Below are 22,224 nucleotides of genomic sequence, written 5' to 3'. Positions count from 1 at the left end.
TGGGTGGAAAACGATGAGAAGAACACATTAGGGTTGCCACGCTAATAAAGCCACGAGGAAATCTACCTCATATCCATAAAAAAAAAATAATAATAACGAGAAACAACGAAAAGAAAACAATTGAAACAATTCATCGCCAGATTTACGATACATTTTTCGTCAGCCAAATCGAATAAAGAAATTCCACATGGCGAAGGAACTGAATAATCGAAGGAAACTCGAACGTGATCCATGAGGGAAAACAAGTGTAAGAAAGAGAAAATTAACCAAACGATGGGGTTCTTTCGCTCGCACGAAGGAGTCAATTAGAGGTTGGCAGACGTTATCGCTGCGATTCATCTCAATTTCTGTGGATGTGCTGGCCGATTTCGGCCCGGTCTACCAGCATCTGTTGAATCTGGCCTGCCGCCAAGTCTCGTCGAACGTGTAACTACGTTTACCTCTTGTTTCTTATGCGTCGACCTACCTAGCGTGCTGCATCTGACAGCTCGTGAACGCCGTGGAACTTTCAGATCAAACGATTATCGGGCAAATTGACTTAGCGGCGCGACAGAAGAGCGAAAGCTTCCGCCGGATGTTGCATTAACTGGAGGAAAGCAGATGGCGAAATGGAAAACTCTCAACGTGGCGAGATGCCGGATGGCTGTCGTTCGCTGATGATTTTCCATGCATTTGTTACTCCTTCGTTACGACACCAACGTAGACTCGTTCGAGTCCAGCCACGCAATTTATTTGCCAGATCCGACGCTGCGGGTAACTTCTAATCGACTTACACTTCGCGGTACAAAGTCATCAGTACGAAGTCATCAAAAATTGATGATAGAAACGGAATGAGAGACTTCGTGGCTGGAAGTAACGCGGAAATCAAAGATGACGAAACTGCGTCCGTTTTTGAGAAAATCCAGCTCGACAATTTGCAAAGTCTATTTGTAAAGTAGATTTGACCGATTCTCGGCTACAGAGGAGCAGGCAATTGACAGGAGGATACGAAGATAGGTTGAGAACGAAGAATACAATTTTGTCGTTCGAGGCTCGTTTTAGAGAAAATAGAATTGGAATACGTCAGCGAAGAATTAAGTACACGCGTACGAGTCGAATTTTCAAATACGATTTCCTGAAAAACGAGGCTCTAGAGGGGAAACTTCTATTCTACGTTTTCCACTTACGTTCGCACGTAGAATAACCTTCCATCGATTACCTGCTCCCCTTCCAGCGGGGAATTAAAGGAATTCGCGCGCACTTTGCCAATTTTCCAACTCGATTTTCTCAAGAACCAACCCTGCCACGTAATTTCGTTACTCCTCATTGTCGTCTCATTTTCCGTCACAGAATATCCTCCAGCCAATTCGTACAAATGACGGTTCGCACGAAAAACCAACGGTGTTCCATAACGCGTTCTATCGTTCTGTGCGAAGACGAAGATCGAGTTTCAAGACATCGAAGCTCAGAAGAGTGAAAAACGATCCCGCCGTACGATTTTTGATCTTTCGACGATCGCGTGTTCCAAGATAAAGATCGAGAGAAAGTCGAAATTAGGCGTGGAATTGTAGGAGAAGAGAGTGGTAAAAAGCGATGACAGAGGGACGTTCGAACAACGTGTTGCCAGTAGTTTGACGTCGTCGGGGGAAGAGCTACGGATATACAGAGCTCGAGTGAGATTTCGACGGATGTCGATAACAATCGCGTGTGTTTTCGTTCGCAGGAACGTGGACCGAGCACTTGCGCGCCAGCACGTTGATACGTGGCACGCTTATCTATCGAATCGGCCAGCCGTCTTTGCCTTTGAAATCACGGAAACGATCTGGCGTTTGTCGTGCTTCGATTGACGGCCACTGACTATCTCTCTCTCTTTCTTTCTCTCTGGGGAAACAATAACAGCTGCCATTTACGACCTCCGTCGGAAAGTATCCAGCCGTCTTATATTAAAAATTTAATAACATACTCCTGGTTCCAAGAGAAAAGCAGTACAGATTGGTCGTAAATTAAAACGTTAAACGAACACGTCGATCAGAATGATTTTGATTTTCCGCCTTGAGATTGCGAACGTCGTTTGCGAATCGAGAGGCTTTTTTGGAATTATTGTAGGTTATTATGTAGGTCAGTAAGGAATATATAGGTGCCGCGTGTACTTGCTGATCAGGAAGTTGTATGGTATTTGTTATTCAAAATAAAAACAGCTATGGAAGTTATATTTATTATTAAATTGTGAATTTTTCTGAATTTGGAAGGCTGAAATCTCCTCCTAAAATTTCCTGCTTCAAATTTAATTTAGTTAATTACAAACGTTTTGACGGAGAAGCTTAGGTTAGGAAATGGTCGATGCCATTGGGTTAACGAGGCGCCATTTTGTTGCATGCAAGAGAACACCATGGGCGAGAAAATGGCGCGTTAGGGTATAAAATCAATTCAGAAAACTGGCTGTTTGCACAAATGATGGGAACAAGAAGCATACATATTCATGGGCCGCGCTACGCTGTCTGTCGCTAATCGTGTAATCCTAAATCACCTAATGGTTGCGCCAAACACAATCAACCCGCGATTGCGCGAAACAGCAACATACAACTCCGGACATTTATGTTAAAAAGCTTATACCATATGGACCGAGAATATCTCGTTCAATGAATCGAACAATGAAAACCGTTTGTCTAGTTTACCTAACCCTACGTCCTACTGAATCGTTGGAATAATTAAAAATGGAATTGTTAAATGAAAAAATTTAAGAACAAAAACAAAAACGAGAAATCACAATTTTGGGATCGAAGCTAGAGGAATGAAAATTGAGGAACGAAAAAGTTTCGCATGCTACGTGAGGTTATGTACGTTAGCTCAAAAAGTATGTACAATAGCTGCACAAAATATTGCCACGCCATTATATTTACTGTAGCATTTACATACTAATTGATCAAATTCTGATATATTATAAGCGTCGTGTTATCATTTAGCAACGTTTTGGTACGATTGTGATGAAAAAAGAGACACTTCGTTAGAGAATAAGGATACGAGCTAATGCTTGCTGTAGCCATATTGGTTTCTTGGAAAGTGAGGTTATGTACGTTAGCTCAAAAAGTGTGTACAATGGCTGCACAAAATATTGCCGCGCCATTGTATTTACTGTAGCATTTACGTATTAATTGATCAAACTCTGATATATTATGCGTGTCATGTTATCATTTAGCATCGTTTTGGTACAATTATGATGAAAAAAGAGATACTTCGTTAGAGAATAAGGATACATGCCAATGCTTGCTGTAGCCATATTGGTTTCTTGGAAAGTGAGGTTATGTTCGTTTGGTATGCATGAGACGACGGTTAAGTCGATAATAGACGGGTGTTGCAAGAGAAAACGAAGATTGGAAAACGTCTGGTCGGATCGGTGATTAGCAGCGTAGCTCGACTCCCTAGAGCGCAAAGTTTTTTCATCAAATTCCACCGCCGATTCACTTCGGCATGTGGAATCTCTCGTAAAAACCAAGCGGCACGCGGAGCCTCTAAAAAAATATATATGAATTTTCACCGCGCTCGAATCGACCAGACTTCCTGATTGGAAAATCGAAATTCAAACAGGAAACTATAAAAAAATAAAAAAAAGAAATTCCAACGTATAGCGACTCGCAACAAATCGACTCGGCAACTACGAAGATCGATGGAACTTTCAATAAAAAGCTCGGGCCTGCATACTCTGTACTCTGATAGGAGAAAAAGTAGTTACGCCGCTTGCGGTTAGTAAAAAGTGGAAATGGCGCAAGAAACGAGAAATTTCGAGCGGGCATCGGAAAGCGAAACGATGGCAGAACGTGAAACGTAGAGGCAGCCGGCGACCGGTAGGCGGAAAAACAAATCCATAATCGAAGGGTGACGGACGGGGTAGGAAATGGCAGGAACGCTGCATATTCGGAGGCAGGACCATGCAGCTGTCTGCGGATATATGAGCCAATGTATACTAACGAGGTAATCCCTGGCCACCTGACGTTCCAGGCCACGGCTATCGTCATACGCGTTCTGTTACGTGCTGCTAGTATCCTGATGCAGCAAAACGCCACAAGAATGATGCATCGGATCGTGAGCCGGTTTGGAATTCCGCCAATGATTGGCCGACACTCTCCTGTTATAGGCTTACGTTACAGCCAGAAAAGTACGTGTCACGTGGATATTTCTAACGACGCGTAGTTACCAATCGTGCGCCGTTTTTCAATTAGCGCCAAAAACAAAAATCAATTTACGATTTCTCTGGTCTTCTACTGGATGATCGATCAAGTTGATGGCACGAAGCTCGCATCGATGGCTTGCTGCGCAGATATTCCACGTTCGCTTTTAACGTTCTCGACAATGTTTCGACAAATTCCACGGTAGTTCGTGATTAAAAAAATACTATCAATACGCTTTTCTATGTTGTACTTGTCTTTATCGGTGCTGTTGTAAAACTGCTTGCGAAAACCGTGCGCTGATCCCTTTCAGGAGCGTAAAGTGAGAGAAGTGGGGATCATGGCAAACTAGATACAATAAAGAGAAATATTATTTTTGACAAGTTGTGCAAGTTGAAGAGTTATATGCAACTATTTGTCGCATAGAAAACTATAAATTTCACATTAAAGTGGACCTAAGATATTTGTCGAGTAAGCCATCGATGTGTGTGTATTCATAAGACAGGGAGAGAAGATCTTTGTAAACGTAGATTCTGATATTACAAGTAGATCGCAGGATTTTACGTACTTTAATATATTTTTATAAAAACTACCAACGACCTAACTAGAAATTCGTTTCGTGTATTAAATGTTATAATAAATTACACTAATTTGAATATTTTACATATATCTCTTATACGCAATTGCCGGTACAATTTTGCAACTTCAAACTTCCCATGGATGCATAAAAATCTACAGCTTGATCGTTAATTTCGTAATCGTAGGACGTTAATTTGATTATCGACCCTAAAGGGGAATTATGGTCTTTTAAATGTGAAATGACTAAATCTCCTCTTTTTTTTTTTTTTCTTTTTCTCACCGAGTCCTCTAAGGATGCTCAATAAACGTGAGCTGACGCGTAGGACATCTCTGTCGCGTCCAACTACGAGCTAACGAAATTTCTATCCACGAGACCAACAAAATTCACGTGCCTCGAATTTCCATAATCACAAACCGATAAAGCCACCATCGATCGAACGAACGACTGGAAACGATTAGTTTTTGGGATATCGGAATTATTCATAGAATTTGAAAAGAAATCCAGAGACAGATTGGAGGATCGAATAGCTCCGAGAATTTTATGCCAGCTGAACAGTTAAGATGTCGAGATATTAAGATGACGAGGTAGTCAATAAGACGACGATAAGTGAGAAGAGGTGTTCCATGAATTTCAGATGCGAATTGCAAACAAAATCACCATTTTCGTGGCTCGAGACTCGTCGGTTTCTTCGAGACTCAACGAGAATCAGGCTAGTCTAGCAGCCATGTAATTCGCTTATCTGGCTGTTTATCGGTGATATTACGACGGCGGTAGCTGCTGGAAAACGCCAGTGCAGCCAACTGTTTCCATTCGCGAGCAGCGAACGCGGTAATAATCGTTGAAGATATTTTTCAGACTGGAGCGCGAAAAAGAGAACACAAAGGGGAATTAAAAGACGTTCAAACTTTTGAGAAAGATTTGTTAATGACGCGTTATTACCAGGTTAGCGATTATCAATTAACCAGGAATATTGTTATCGAAACTCGAGTGGTGCTCACGATCATGTTTTTCAGAGTGAGACGTGAAAACTGATAAAAAAAGAACAAGAAAAGAAATCTGAGAACGTTCGAATTTTTGGGAAAAATTCATTGATGTCTCGTTAGTATCAGGTTAGCGAACATCAATTAACCACGCAGGAATATCGTTATCGAAACTCGAGTGGAAGCTCGCGATGACATTTTCCAAAATGGAATGCGAAACTTAAAAAAGAGAGCGAGAAAAGAAATCTGAGAACGTTTGAATTTTCTGGGAAGTTTCGTTAATATTTCGTTATTATCAGGTTAGCGATTATCAATTAATCACGGAGGAATATCGTTATCGAAACTCAAGTAGAAGTTGGCAGAGATGTTTTTCCGAATGGGACATGAAACCTAATAAAAAGAGAACAAAGTGAGAAGGATAAGAGACTCTAAAGTCTTTAAGAGAAATACATTGATGTCTCGTTAGTATCAAGTTAGCGATTATCAATTAACCACGTAGGAATATCGTTATCGAAACTCGAGTGGAAGCTGACAATGATGTTTTTCAGAGTGGGACGTGAGAACTAATAAAAAGAGGACAATAAAAAAGTTTAAGAATGTCCGAATTTTTAGGAAAAACTCGTTAATGACCCGTTATTATCAGGTTAGCGATTATCAATTAATCACGAAGGAACATCGTTATCGAAACTCTAGCGAAAGCTTGCAAAGATGTTTTTTAGAACAGAACATGAAATCTGATAAAAAGAGAACAAGAAAGAAATTTAAAAACATTCGAATTTTCTGGGAAGTCTCGTTAATATTTCGTTATTATCAGTTTAGCGATTATCAATTAATCACGGTGGAATATCGTTATCGAAACTCTAGCGAAAGCTTGAAAAGTTGTTTTTTAGAGCAGAACATGAAATCTGATAAAAAGAGAACAAGAAAGAAATTTAAAAACATTCGAATTTTCTGGGAAATCTCGTTAATATCTTGTTATTATCAAGTTAGCGATTATCAATTAACCACGCAGGAATATCGTTGTCGAGACTCGTGTGCAAACTCGCGAAGTTGCTTTTCGGAATGGGACGCGAAACTTGCTAAAAACAGAGAGAAAATAAGAAAAGGACTAGGAAACGCTCGCGTTTTTAAGATAAACCCTTTAATGACTCTTTATTACCAAGTCAACAATTATCAATTAATTACCGAGGAATATCGTTATCGAAACTCGAGTAAAAGTTGGCGAAACACAGGCGGCTCGTTCCCAGGAAAAAGAACTGCCGTAAATCCGCAATTAAACTTAAGCGAGCTAGTAAATTGTCACGTAACGTTTTACAGGAGACTCGTGATGTTCTGGAATCGCGTGCCGTGTCGCAACGACCAGGTCCCCTGTACTCGGGCAAAAATCAAATGCACGAACACTTGGTGGAAATCGGAGCGTAATTACAGCCGGTCGTGTCGCGCTGATTTTTTCGCTCTAAACGCCCGATCATCGCGTTACAAGCCAAGGATTCGAGGAAACGCGAACACCGTTACGTGACAGATCAAATTTGCCGGCGTTATCGCATCTTGAGTCCCGAATACCGCTTCTTCGAATTCGCAAGCTTCCTGTTCCTTTTATTTTCAACGAGTACCGTACCCTAAGCCATACATTTTTGTACTATTTTTTAACATTCTAAAGATACTTTCGGTATTCAACATTTCGGCTATTTGAACGCGCGTTTTTGTGCCATTTTCTCGTATTTCTTCACGTCAAAGATTAATTCACGATCAGAGAATTTTGTCGACTTTTGTTCGTTTCTGCAGCGCAGCGTAAAATCTTGCGGACGATGGCTCACCGCACGAACACCGTATGTCCACGTTTCGTAAAATTTCAGTTTTCATACGCAACACAGTCGTCCGGTATCTCGGCTGTTTCTTTCTACTGTACAAAAATCAAATTTGTATCTACCTCGTAAATTTCTCAAAAATAATATTTCTGTTTACTGCGTTTAGTTGTACATTTTCCGAGGACTATCCACGGATATGTCATTTCGAGCTCTTGAAAATAATCGATTCACAATTCCCGATCAATTTTGTAACAGCATTGAGAAAGATAAATGCAATGAAAGGGTATTAATTTATTTATTTAGAAAACAGCATTGAATTTTTTAAAGTGTTGTTTAAAACCATAAATAAATAAATATAGTAAAACGTGCGGCGAGCCATCGACGTTTACATATTTCTGGAAGTGTATTATGTTAAGAAAATGAATAGAACTGAAATTTTCCAAAGACGATGGAACAGCAGCGCGATTAATAAAAATACAAAGACTGGTGGATTTTTCAAGGGTGTTCTCCAAGCGTGTTTCCCGAGTTTGTCGGCGTTTTAATCCGGGCAGTGTACACGAGAGCGGAGAAATCGCGGCAGCTGGCCTGGTTGTCGATATCAGATTAAAGGATCGAAGCGAGAAACCGACGCGAGAGAAGATTACATTGGCGTTGCGAGTGATACGAGGTCTGGTGGTGGGAAAAACAGGTGTAGCCGGTTTCAAAGAGGATGAAAACGGGGGAAAAAGGTAATTAACGAAGTGCCTTTCCCGCGGATTTCTTTATGGCGTTTCCAATTATCCGATGCGTCGCTCATAAGCTCAAACACCCGCTGTTCGTTAGATTTTCTACCTCGTAAAATCGCTGCATTTCATTCCACATCCTCTCTTCTTTATCCGCCGCCGCAAAGAGCTACGATATTTTTGCATTTTCTTAAAGTACGTAGCCTGAAAAGTATAGGTGGGAAAAAAGTTGTGCGCTCGAACTCGTATAGCCAAGGAAATTTTCGAATCGGAAAACTCGACCCAATTTCCCGGTGTCGATGACACGAGACGTTAGAACGGAACGCGAAGAAATTTTTCTATGGCGCATAAAAAGTCGGCGTATGCGGTGGCTGTAGAAAGTATTAAGAGTGGAATAATTAATGAAGCCTACCTTCCCACGGAAACTCCCTTCGAGCCGCCTAATTACCTTCCTGCATCATTCATAAGCGTTCACTGCCGCGAAAACTGTTATTCCCGTGTAATTACGTCGCGTTGGTTAATCACATTACTCTGGACAGAAGTTGAACGTTAAGGAACAAAGCGGAGCATCGATCAGAAACACGACGACGAAACGCAGCGACAATTTTCCAAATACCTCACCTGTACACCGAGATATTAGCGCGTTAAGAGCCGTGCAACTCACGTTTTCGTCCGAGTTATTGACGAACGCGAATGAAGCAACTTATATATCGTTTGGCTGGCAGACTACGATTTGTTAGAAATTTATCGGGACGACAAATAGCTCGTAAAAGTCCGCAGCACGAATCAAAGAGCCGGTATGAATTTTCATGGCTTAAGAACGATTGGTTATCAAAGTAGTAAAAATACTTCGTAAAATTCTATGCAAATGGTGGAATAAATAACGACTAGAAAAATGTCAAGCAGACCCTTCGTTGAAAAGCCAGTCGTGTGTATCGATCGAGGAGAATTAAACCCGTCGAATGACTAAAAACATGTCAAGTGAATTGTTTTGTGATATAATAACGTTAAAGAGATCAGTCGTGTATATTGGTCGGAAAGAATCGCAAGTGAAACGTTGCGTTAAGGTAAAACATTGGCCTTTAATGGGTTAAGGTACAACGTAATTGCCTAGTACCGCGAGAGGAAATAGCTTTCTCAAAGATATGGAATTATAGAACATGCCTTTGAAAGACTCGGTCAGGCAAGTAATTAATAAGTGGCCGGATTAATTAGCGGAATGCACTTTTTCCAAGGATTCTTTCCCGATCTGTTTAATCATCCGATGGGCCCGTTAGAAACCCGATGATTAGTCGGAAAACTGGCTACAGGATATGCACGAGAGAATTCTGCGACGTCACACGAGGACTAATTAGTGGAAATGATATTAATTAAAACCGCAGTGAAAACCGATATAAAGCCCGGGGATTCCAGTGAACTTTTCTCGGTTTTCCTAACCCCGAATTGGATCTAAAAGGGTCTCTTTTCTTTCCTTCTTTCTGAACGTCTTCTCGCTCCATTGGATCCCACTTCCCCCTTTTTTTCCCCCACCTTCGATTTTCCCCCGTGAGAAAACTTGGAAATTAATTTTTTAGGAGGTGGGAAAGACCATTTTCAGACAGAGAATATTCGGAAAAAATGAAACAGTGGAAATGGGATTCGAACCTGGGTGGTTCCAGTGGGAATCCAACACCCGACGCGCTCCGCCGCCATTCATTTATTTTCCGCATTATTACGTACATAAAGATTCATAATTCGGGCGAAATTAATACCAAATATCCGAGTAACTCCGAGTGAATTAAAAAGTCAATTTACCCGCATGACGAATGACTGTGACCGCAGCAACGCTAACGTTATTTTATTAAACTGTATTCAGCCGCTCCATTGAAATATAAATACGCGTTTTAAGAACCAACTGAATTAAACAAGGGAAATTGGTGGCCTGAGGCCTGAAAGATTCATCGAAGCCCCTGGCCCGGAAAGGTCGCCCAGTGCAAGTCGGATAAAAGAAACTGCATAATGGAGGATCCGGAACGACCGAGGGTTAACACAGGCCTAGCCTGCCAGGTGACCTTAACCCTTTGACGAACCATATCTCAAGTAGCTAGCTTCGTGGCACGGTGCCTTTCGGCTGTCTGTGCCTTAAAGCGGAACAACCGAATGGAAAGTGTTCGATACGCGATAAGGCACGTGTTTCTGCCCCCTTAACGTGTTAATTTCCCTGCAAAGAAATAGGAGAAAGAAAATCAGTCGAGCCTTAAGCCTTTAGATCAAAGTTAAATAGCAGGAAAATTACAAGCAACATGCTGAGATTAGCGGTCTTTAACGCGGAATAAAATAGAAACGTCGATTATCGTTGGCAAAAAATTACAAACGGATGATTGATCGCGTCTTGTAAAATTTCAAGAAACGGGATGATTTCTTCGTCGTTTTCTTACGTAATTGCCAGCATATCCAACTGGCAATTTGTCCAGCGTAATTACAGCGTTGACTGACAAAAACGACTGTATCATTTCCACCGTTCTAACGACGTTAGTTTACAGTGGCTGTGCAAACGTACTCGTACACTTGTCGACGTTCTTCATGAACGTGTTATGTGTGTTACACGAATCACTTTGAAATTTCGAAGCTACCTTAATGACGCGACTATAACGATTACATCGGTAACATTTTCAACACTTCTGCAGACCTACACAAACGTTATGGGATACTTAAAACGCAAGTATATATCTTGCAGAGATCACGAAGGCATTTAAACAGACGATCTTCATAATATTAATTAAAGTCTCTGTATTCAGTGAGGGCGTCCTTCGTGCTTGTTACACGCTCAAGATGACTATTCGTACCGTGTATTAATTTTCTAGCAAATATCTTGCAGCTTTCATATACAGGGTGAGTCACGAATCCTGATCAGTGGAGATTACTCTGTTATCAGCAGTCCGATAAAAAAATGCTTTTATCGGGTATATCATGGTTTCAAGAGATCTTTAACACGATTATGGCAAACTTTTTGTCGACTCTTGCTTTTTCATCACCTTGAATTTTCTTCAAATAAACCTGCAATTTTTTACACCTCACTGTTAGACGATTTCAGATTAGGCGAATTTGGTAAATATCATAACACAACGTGTGTTAATTTTCTAGCAAATATTTTGCAGCTTTCATATACAGGGTGAGTCACGAATCCTGATCAGTGGAGATTACTCCGTTATCAGCAGTCCGATAAAAAATGCTTTTATCAGGTATATCATGGTTTCAAGAGATCTTTAACACGATTATGGCAAACTTTTTGTCGACTCTTGCTTTTTCATCACCTTGAATTTTCTTCAAATGAACCTGCAATTTTTTACACCTCACTGTTAGAGGATTTCAGATTAGGCGAAGTTGGTAAATATCATAACACAACACGTGTTAATTTTTGTTCACCTGGATCGGAAAAAGGTTGAAGAAATATCCTAATAGCTAAAAGAACCTTGTGTTACAGAAGAGTATCGTACGCTGCGTGTATTGTACGCGTTCCGATGTTGTTAATAGATCGAAATTATTGATTCGACCTTTCGCGTTACACGCGTATTTTCAACTGAGATTAAAATTTTCCATGATCTCGGCAATCGTATCTCGTCGCGGTACCAACAACGTCAAACGAAATATTTTATATCGGGCGCAAAATAAGCGCATAAAAATGTTCTCTGGTAAGTGGAAGAATAGTTTTGCAAGCCAACGTATAACAACGTCGAGGCTCTGACATGGGCAACGACTTTCGACATCCAACGATCGCGGAATTCCTCTCGATTCGTCCCGGGAACGACCTGATACCGACATCAGGCGACAGCAAGCTTTTAATTTGACGAGCGTTCGCGTGACGTACCGCCCCCGTTGTTACCACGTTAATGAGACGCGGATCTTAATAAAAATTTGCCCTGTCGTGGCACCACGTCATAGCGTGCCAATCGTTGGCTTAATGACTGTGAACTTTACATTTCTACGGGTCTAAATTGTCCCCTAATAGTCTCGCGATTGATTTCCTGATTTCGTTGGTTGGAAAAGAGGTAGATGAAAAATATAGCACCGAGGGGAAAAAAGAAAGAAAAACAGGCTAATTTAAGACCGTTTATACGAATTTTAAATAGGCGTCAGACTTACGCTAGTTCGCGTTATATTCTGCTTCGGATCGAGGAATTTTGTTTCCACGTACATTTGACTTTTCCACCTCGTAACGAGGTAATAAATTATCTCGGAAAATTGAATATGAAATATACGTTTTCTCTTGGGTTTGGGCCGAGACGAGTTCGCGTCAACTTCGGGTTACATTTACCTAAAGTTGCTGGTAAATTATGCCGAGAAAACGAATACCAAAGGATTCTTGCGTGGTAGGTTTCAGACAGATTTGAATCGCGTTCGGGTTAAGTTTAAGCCAAGTTTAGATTAGGTTTGCGTTAAGTTCGAATTAGCTTTGGCTAAGATCGGCGTTCAAGTATCAGAGTCAGTTTGATCGGTTTTATTTTTTATTTGTTTAGTCCCGTTGATCAACGTTAAATTACGGCCAGAGAAATTAAACGCTAGGAACTTGCAGGAAATTAAATTTTCGTTAGATCGTGGTTAATGCGTCGGTCTGACAAATTTTACGTCGCGCCACGTCTGGCTTTTTGACTCATTACGCGGCACTAAATTAACCCGGGAAAACGAACGTGCAACGTGGCCCCTGCGGGAATCGGCCGAGACATACGGTTCAATTAATTCGCGCCGCGGCGATTAAATAATCTGCGATTAAGGAGGCGCCTTAAATTAAGGCAAGTTTCGCGGGACGGTGATAAATTTTTTACCGCGATAAATCCCACCATTGCCGTGTCTCTCGGCGGGATAGTTCCCATTATTCGAAATCCGTTTAACCACATTCGGACTAATACAGCTCGGTTGTAATATCGCGCTTCGAGTCGCCAGATCCCCTGGATTTATAGCTCGACTTGTAAATTACTGTTTTCCCTCGTGATAAATAAAATTCAATAAAAAAAGGGGGGAAAGGAAAGGCAGAGAGAAGAAGAGGGAAAGGGAGAGAATAAAACGAACAAGTTCGAAGAGGTACGATTTTCCAATAAAAAAAAAAAGATCGACCTACTAGAAATATTGATAAAGGCAACGAAAAATTACGTGGAAAAAGAAATAAATGAAACATCGTCATTGTTTAACTGGTATCGATGAAACGCGAAGTTTTTCAATGAACCGCGAGATATCTATCAATCATTGGGAAGCGATAAAAATTTGATCGCCACGGCTCTGCCACGGTGAATAACGTTTAAACAAACGTGCACCACCGGAGCTTTGACGTTTCGATATCGGATCGAGATTCGCTTGTTTGAATTTTAATTCACGGCCCGATAGAAACGTCACTCGAAAACCTCACCCAATCACGATTTTTGCAAGCGTTTCCTTCGCAGCATGTATTTTCCAGATGTGTTTCGAGACATTTGGCCGATTTATCGTCTGAATCTTTTATTCCAATCGCCATTCCGTGCTACAGTCAAAGAGATAGAAAGGAAAGCGAGAAGGAAAGGAATTTCACGGTGGACCTTGAGAATACGGTTTGCGAAACGTCGAACGAGAAAATCGGAATTTTCATGGTGAATATTCATGAAATCATCGCAGGCGACTTAATCGTCGAATGGCCGGGGCATCCTGCGCGGTACATTCGCTGCTGTGTCACTGAAGACTCAACGATAAAGGCGACAGCACAAGTCTGATACAGCGCGGACGCTGCAGTAGTACGAGTCAACCTTCTCTCCGACGTCAACGAAATTCCTCGCTCTCGCGCGATTTAACTGCGTTTAACGAAGACCGCGAGTGGAAATACCTTTCGTCCTTTTAACCAGTTAATAAATTCGTGAGTATTATCGTTTCAAATAAAAATACGAATTCATTAGTTTCTTTTGAAGTCGACAACGTCTTAGCGAAACGTTACGTTTCTGGCTGCAACAAAATTATGTAACCTTTGATATTTTCTAAAGGTTCACCTACATTTAGGAAATTTACATCTTTAAATACGACTGATCCTTTTCATTTTTCATTGATACTCCCTTGTAGACACTATATAACATCGATATTAGAAAACCCATAAGAAGATACAAAGGAAAAACTATTGTCCTATACTTTTTATAATTTTATCATTCTGTTATAACGTAATATAATTTCCAAGTAACGTAACGTATACGATCCACGACACTGTCTCTTATCTTTACAATCAAACGCTTGTAAGTTTCTACACGTGTATACGGTGTCCCATAAATTACAATTCGATTAATAAAATGAACGACTAATTTTCAGAATACGTAACGTGTACAATCCATGACACTGTCTCTTATCTTTACAATCAATCGCTTGTGAATTTCTGGACGTGTATACGGTGTCCCATAAACTACTATTCGATTAACGAAATGGAACTCGTCTAATTTTCAAAGTACACGTCATTGTCTTTTATCTTCACAATCGCTGGTAGATTTCTGCACATCCATACGGAGATGCATGGACGACAATTTTGTTAATAAAATCGAGCCACCGCTCGGATGTTTTGGGGCGTGAATAGATATATCGTTGGATGGCTAGCTAATGAGGATAGAAACAGTGACACGGGACATAATGATCGGCCAGTCGCCTCTAATTACTTCGTATGGCACTTTCCTCATAATTTCGTTTCGGTTAATGCCAGGCAAAGGGCGATGCATTATTCGGTTAATAGCAGCGGTATACGAATTTACGCTCGTATTATAATCCTACAGCTCGTTGATGTAATTATCGACTGCGGAACGGAGCGTCGTTTGATCTCGTTAACGCAACACGTCGTTTCATTTCCAAGGAACTTCCATCAAGAATCCCATCGTTATTCCCCGCCCTCGGCTTCCTAGAAACCAGTCGATCCAATTCGTCGAAACGTTCGCATCTATCGTTTTATTTTTCGTTTCGCTTTTATTTTTTTTTTTTGGAGGGACCACGCAACCAAAACAAAAAAAAAGTAGAGAAATGAAAAATAAAAAAAAAAAACAGGGAGATTTTTTAAACAGCGAACTCTATGGTCGCTCCGCATACGGAATAAAATGTAAATAGAGGTGGCAACGACAGGAACTGCCAGTTTTTTCCGGAACGAGAAGAGAACCGAAAAAACGACTACTCTGTCTCCCCTCTCTCCATTTTCCCCCCGTTTTTTATTTATGTAGATTGCGAAACGCTGGAAACTACGGCGCTCGCGGACGCGCCGGGTCAAGGGTGAGTCACTTTCGCTTCTCACCCTTGCCGAATTTCCAACGCGGCGATTTCGAATAAATCCCTGGCCCCCTGTCGCGCCGAATTATCCGTCTACCTTGCCGTTCGTTCCGGTAATTCCAACAAATCATTCGCTGGCGCAAAGAAAAAGGGAAAATTCCAACGTCCATTCATCCCGTTCGAATGTATCGCAGGGAAGATACGCTGGGGAAAAAATTCTCTCGTAAGAGATCGGACGAGAGAAAAAGAGAGGAAAAGGGAAATGTTTCAACGGATACACGGTATTCCGTGTCCCATTAAAATTCAGACGATGTCGCGGGAAAGTTAGTTAAGAAGCAGGAAACGAGGACGGAAGGATAGGGTGCGCGAAGAATTTGAATCCGGCTCGCTAGATTTTGCAAAGTTGGCGCAAGTTGCGCGCCGCCAAACAGAATTGCACCCGCCATGAAAACACGCCATGTTCCATCGTAACTTCGTCGCACCGTGAAACACCCCGCTGACCCCTTAATTTCCCGGATGGCGGAAGATTAATTAAACAAATCCCATTTTCAATTTTCTGTTCACCCGAAGTTCAACCCTCGGCTCTGTCCTGTTGTTTGTATTCGCTGGCGCGCCAGTTCCATCGGCCAACGGACCCCAGACTCGTTTCTTCGACCAAGGTTAAAGTGATACACCCTGTAGATTGTGCAAAGTCGATGAGATCTTGTTCTTCTTTGGTTCATCGAGTGTACTTTTCTCAGGCATGGAATGTTCTGACGGAGGAATATTTTTTTTTTATTCGTACAATTTTCAAAACAGCACTGAAACAGGTTGCACGTCAAATTCTTCAATGTCCAGTCGTTGATCTCCGGATTACTGACAGGTGAACAGACTGGCAAATTTATTTATTTATTTCTATATCCATCGACACGACAAGTCAGCTAATGTAAAAAGAAAAATACAAAATAGAAAACGATAATCTGTGCGGACAGACAAACACGGTTATATATATCTTCTGCAATATTTTAATTTTAACGAAATTAATAAAATAATTTTTCTTGCGTATTTCCCAAGTAAAATAAAGAAGTCGAATTTTATATTTCCCACGGACCAATAAAAATCCACGGTCTAATTTAATCGCCGCTGACTAACACTTGCCACATTCGCCTGTTGAAATATTATTTAGATCGTGGAAATTGAATTTTGAAAATATGCCGCACTTTGGTTACGTTACAGGCACAATGAACGCTCACGCTAATTTGCCTGTACGGCCGGGTCTTGATTAGTAGCCCAGTTCAACTTGACGTAAGCTAGAATTAGGCTAAGGGTTAGGCTGACTGAGATTCGAGCCGCGACGTTAGGATCAAGTTAGGTTGTCAGGTCTGAGCTACAAGATTAAGACTTGCTTACAACGCCTATAATCAAGTCGATCTGCGTTAGATCGAAATCAGAATATCGAGGCTCGATTGGAATTTACGCTACGGTAGAAGCCGAGTCTTTACAACTTCTACATGTTAAATTACCTTAAGGCAGAACCTTACGTGTTAAATTGAAACTAGCGAATTAAGATTCGGGCTGGCATGTTAGGATAGAGTTAGCGTGTTAGGTCAAAGTATGACATTAAATTGGATGGGAAAGCTGGGCCCTATTTACCTGGTCCGAGCTGAGTCCTTGAGTCTAAGCTACAGCTACAATCTGATGTCACGTCTAAGAGTTAGCGTGTTTGGCCTGAGTCAGATGATTGTAGATTTAAGACGCTACGTTCTGTTAGGCGGTGGCGTTAGCTGTTCAAAGTGTCAGGTGAATTGTTATTTGAATTAGGATATCTACATATTCCTGGCGGAGATAAATGTGCGCGCCCGAAGGGCACAGTCGTGAAATTACCACGTTCAATCCGTTCACCAAGATACCGTTAAGCGGTTCGGCATTAGAGCGACACTCAATTGTCAGTTGCAACGTGAATTTGCACAGGTGTCAGGCGCAAGATATCATATCGAGCGAGACTCTGAATGGGTGAAATTGCTGATGCAGGTACGCGTATATCGTGATGCGTCACACCGATTCTCCACTACGTGAAATGAATTCGGCTCTATTTCGCCGATAATCTATCGCCAAGACTATCGCTTCCATCAGCTTATCCAGGTCTTTTCTATCGCATGTACGGACTGTCTCATTGGCTTGGTGCTATACCACAAAATCATTTATCGACCACGCTGAATAAAATTGCACCGTGCTAGTCGGTTCCATAGCTCGGCACAAGTGTTTATCGACTATCGTTATCTTCCATGTTAAAGATATTTGTTGTTATCGTTGAAATTGAATATTGTTGAAATTGGTCTTTTTACAGACAATAGACTGGGACGAAGGCAAACCATAGACAGGCGACGATGGCTTCGGGGTAACACTGCTAGCGTGCGGATCTGGACCAGCTCGGATTATATTCCTACTTATACTTACACTTCTGTATTAAAATATATTTTCTAAAATTTTAAAATTTATCTCCGCGTTTTTCTGTTTATACATCTAATAACCTCAACAGTTATTATTATCGTTAACGAACAACGATCACAGCAACAGGCTCGTGAAACCAAGAGGCGCCGTACATCGAAGCAGCGGCTGACAAAACGTGCAAAAGACTACTTTGGGGAAAAACAGGTGTTTTAATGCGGTGGTATTTTAGCGTGGCCAATGAGATCGCTTAATTTCATTTTATCGAAAATTATAGGCCAGGTTTGCCAAAGGTAGAACTCTGCTTACGAGCAACGTCTCGACTCGAGCGTGACACAGGATTTTAATGAAACTTCGCAGATATATCCGACTCTTATCTTTTTCATCAGCGATCATTTACATTTTGGTGGAGGTGACAACGAGTCTTAAAGTTGAGGTCGAGCACGCATAATATTTTCTGAAATATCTTGCAAACTGTTAAAGATAGCGCAATATCGTAGATGGACGAATCTCGTTATTTTTGAACGAGGAATAGCACCAGATTTTTAAAAAATCCATTTGTCTAAATAATATAATAAAAGTCGCCACTTTTTCGCTAATATTTCTCGTAAATATTTATCGATCTTCGTGGTAAATTTGTTTGAATTTCAATTCTGCTTTCGAGTTTTACTTTTGAAAGGAGAAAACAGGTTACACTGATTTCGGGGAAGGGAACGATTCCCACGATATTTTATGCGATCCAGCTAATTATAGCTGCAAGCTACGCGTTTCCAATTACCGCAAACTCGACTTCTCCACACTTTTTCTCACTGTGTGCGGCAAGAACTCAGCACCTACGTAGCAATCGACGTGGAGCACGATCGCCAGACTCGTGAACGTTACAAAGACCGAAATCCGGAGAATCGAACTAACGAATCGTTTTAAAGAAGCGCCGAAGAGCGAGCTAGATAAGTCTGATTCATCATTTTACGGCTAAGACTTCAAGGACAGGATACAATTTATCAGACTTTGCCCCTTTCATCCCCGTGGAAACGGAGCGCTCGATCAACTCGATTAAATCATTTAACGTCGAAGAAGCTTTTTTCTCGCAATCTTAGGCGACCGTATGATTCTTCTTCTTTTTTCTCTTTTTCTTCTTCCAATTGAAACTTGCTATGCTAACAGGTTTCCCGTCCCTCACGGCTGCAGGATCAAATATTCCGAGAGCAGCTTGAAATCGTCGCGAATAACGGTGTGATTTATGATCCGGCGAGCAATCATCGAGCGCTGCCGCGCTCAACTTCTCTCGCGGACGAGAAAAAGACGAGAAAAGAAGCGTTCGATTTAAAGCAGGGACACGACAAAGACAAAACGAGCAGAAGAGTTACTTAATTACCTCGACTCGCTGCAGCGAAAAACTGCCATTAACGAACTGTTCCTCGGACCAGCGATCGACGAGTCTCTCGGCTCATGCTTTTCGCCTGTACAGATTCCTCGGATTTACCTTGAACCGAGCCGCGATCAAATCATCACCATGTAACGACAAGGCAGTCGCACCGTCAACAGGTTCCGTTTGCTGGTCGGACGCGATTTAGAGAAATTGAAAGTCGCCGAAGCTCGTCTTCTGACGACACCGACCACCAACAACCATAAAGTTTGCTGCATAGATTTCTGAATGCGGCTAAAAGACTCGGTCAATCTCGGCCACGCGAGGAAACCTATCGAGCCGAGGTCCCAGAGGCATTTAAATCGCGGAAGGTTAATTAGGTAGAGTGGGTCGCGTTTAAAGATTGCGAAATAATTTCTCGAGGCTGCATCGCGCGACGCAGCTTTTCATTAAACAGAAAGGTGGATCACGAGCCAATAACGAATAGCTATCCGCATTATCCAACGACAATACACCGGAACCATTGTTCCCAGCCGACGCGGCTGGTCAGTCCGGCTCAACGGTATTTTACGTAACGAACGTTTCAAACCTGTCCGACTGACGTTTCCACACGAAAAAAAATCTCTGCGAACAGCGTTACTCTATCGATTCGAGCTTGTCCCAGTGTATCGTCCTCTGATCACCTCTGCAGCGACGCACAAAACAACCGGTTTCGCTGTTACGTTAGCTGACAAAGATCGACTTACCCTCGTTCTTGTTGTTCCCGATGAGAATCTCCGTGTCCTTGAAATCAGCCTCCCTGAGAAGATCCAGAGGATCTTTAGGTAGGAAGATCCCGTCGATGGTGGGCGCCGATGGGAAGCCTAGGATGCCCCAGTAGCTGTTCCACTGCTGGACAGAGATGGTCTTGGCGTCCACGGATCTCATGCAGGCCATCACCCTAGCAGGATTCTCCTGAAGCATGGTGGAGTTGCAGCCACAGTCGTCGACCAGTATTCTAGCCACTTCGTTCGCTTTCTCCCCGGTCATGTAGCTCCATGGAGCGTTCAAAGTGCCACTCTGAAGGATTCCTCGGCGGACGAGACCGCGAGTCACCGGAGAGATCAGGTGCAGAGACACGGAGCTTCCTCCGGCGGACTCGCCAAAGATGGTGATGAGGTCAGGATCGCCTCCGAAGGCCGCCGCGTTGTCCCTGAGCCATCTGAGAGCCAGAGCCTGATCCCAGAGACCCATATTGCCAGGAGCCTCTTCACTGTTGGTGAAATGTTTGTTCAAATAGAGAAACCCAAAAGCGCCAACTCTGTACTGCATGGAGGCGATGATGGCGTTGCTGGTGACTGCCATGATGTCCGCGTCGTAGACGTCCAGGGTAGCGGTGCCGCTCATGAAACCACCTCCATAGATCCAGACCAGAAGTGGCAGGCCGTTCTTGTCCCCGTTATTCGGAGGCTCCGAGCCCTTGTGTCTCAGTCGAAACTTCTGCGGCACCCAGATGTTCAAGTACAAACAATCTTCGGAGATGTTGGTGTTGGGGTTCCACATTTCCTCCCCTGGAAAGCCAGGGAAGTACTCGTACCTCTCCTGGTAGCAGCTGTTGGGCAGCACAGTGGCATTCAGGATTCCGTGCCAGGGTTCTATGGGCAGCGGCTTTCTGAATCGGAGCGGCCCTATCGGAGGCTTGGCAAAGGGAATTCCATAGAATATGTGAACCTCCTTGTCCAGTATCGTACGGGAGAATCCGCGAACCAGGCCGCTGGTGGTCTCCACCACCTTGAGATCGTTGTGCACGTTGTTCCTCTGCGAGGACACGTTCGCCCTGATGGAACTTGAACAGAGGAGAAGAAGCAGGAACACAAGGTTCGTCATCGTGGTTGGCTCCGCTGCAGAGAGTTTCGTGGAGCACACCTGCCGAGAGAGACTCAACAAGTTAGCGAGTGGGGGACCGGCCGTGGAGCCGGCTTTTGCGCGGAATCCTCTCCGTTCGCCTCCACTCTCTAACCACGCCGTCTCCCCGTGTCTCGCGCTACCTCTGTGCCTGTCTAATTCACCGTGACCTTTCCAAGCATACGCACCGATCAACTTGCACACGCACGCGCGTTCGATATCACCTTTTTCTTTTTTTTCTATCTCTTTTTTTCACCTTTTTTCCAGTCCCGGTCTAAATGTCTCTTCTTCTGGTCGCGCTCCTCCTACAAGTGGCAACGAAACACGCTGTACGCGGCTACTACCGTCGTCGATCACACTCTGCTGAAGCAGGAACCCTGTTGTGTGGCTGGCCGTGATGGCGCGAGTCGCCAAGGACACACGACTGCGTCGCGGAAAGACAAACAAAGGGATCGCGCGCAGATCGAGGCGGGCAGAGGGTAAATTTTCGCGCGGCGGCCGGCGAGCCGCGTTGCACGGGGTCGACTGATGGAGGCAGTAGAGGTGGCACAGAGTCGAGGTGCGCCGTTGGCTGGTAGTGGTGGCGGACGCGATCGTGGTGGTGGCACTGGTGGATGTGGTGGTGGTGGTGGAGTGTTGGCGCACGCCTCGCTCCCGTACATAGCGATGGCCATTCGATTCTCTTCCCGGTAACTTCTCCGGCAATTTCATCCTTCAAACATCTCAGTCCCCTTCGACGCGCCTATGTCTTCTAACGAACTTCGACAACTTCTCGGTCGAATCTTTTCCTACGCTATCTCTAGCGTTGCTCCAAGGTCTTAAAAAACTTCGATGATTTTATGATTTTCGCGGAGATCGAAAAAGATTGTGCACGATGGCCCGTGGCGACTTGCTTCAGCGTTATACCCATCGCTAGGTGCATGCATAGGCAGGTCGATCCTTGAACGCTGTCCTTGTTCGTTTGTCTATCTACACGCCCTCGTAGTTTCAATCTCGTTCTTCCGTCCCATAATCAGCCAGCAATCCGAAGAAATCGCATCCCTTCGATCGGGTCGACTCGACGTGGTCCGTTAACGAACGATATC

The 22,224-nt window shown here is 42.9% G+C and overlaps 1 protein-coding gene across 1 annotated transcript in view; it reads right to left on the bottom strand.

Moving 5' to 3' along the window:
• Nucleotides 1-21,678, bottom strand: part of LOC100647481 (acetylcholinesterase) — a 161,184-nt gene extending 139,506 nt beyond the window's left edge. Inside the window, exon 1 of the mRNA XM_048413501.1 lies at nt 20,002-21,678. Within this exon, the coding sequence (XP_048269458.1) occupies nt 20,002-21,121 (1,120 nt within the window). The 5' untranslated portion in view covers nt 21,122-21,678. The remainder of the gene's footprint in view (nt 1-20,001) is intronic.
• Nucleotides 21,679-22,224: the final 546 nt, after the last annotated feature.

This window comes from Bombus terrestris, chromosome 16 (assembly GCF_910591885.1).
Source record: "Bombus terrestris chromosome 16, iyBomTerr1.2, whole genome shotgun sequence".
Taxonomy (NCBI): Eukaryota; Metazoa; Arthropoda; class Insecta; order Hymenoptera; family Apidae; genus Bombus; species Bombus terrestris.
Note: the sequence above shows the minus strand (reverse complement) of the source record. Positions and strands in the feature narration are given on the sequence as shown.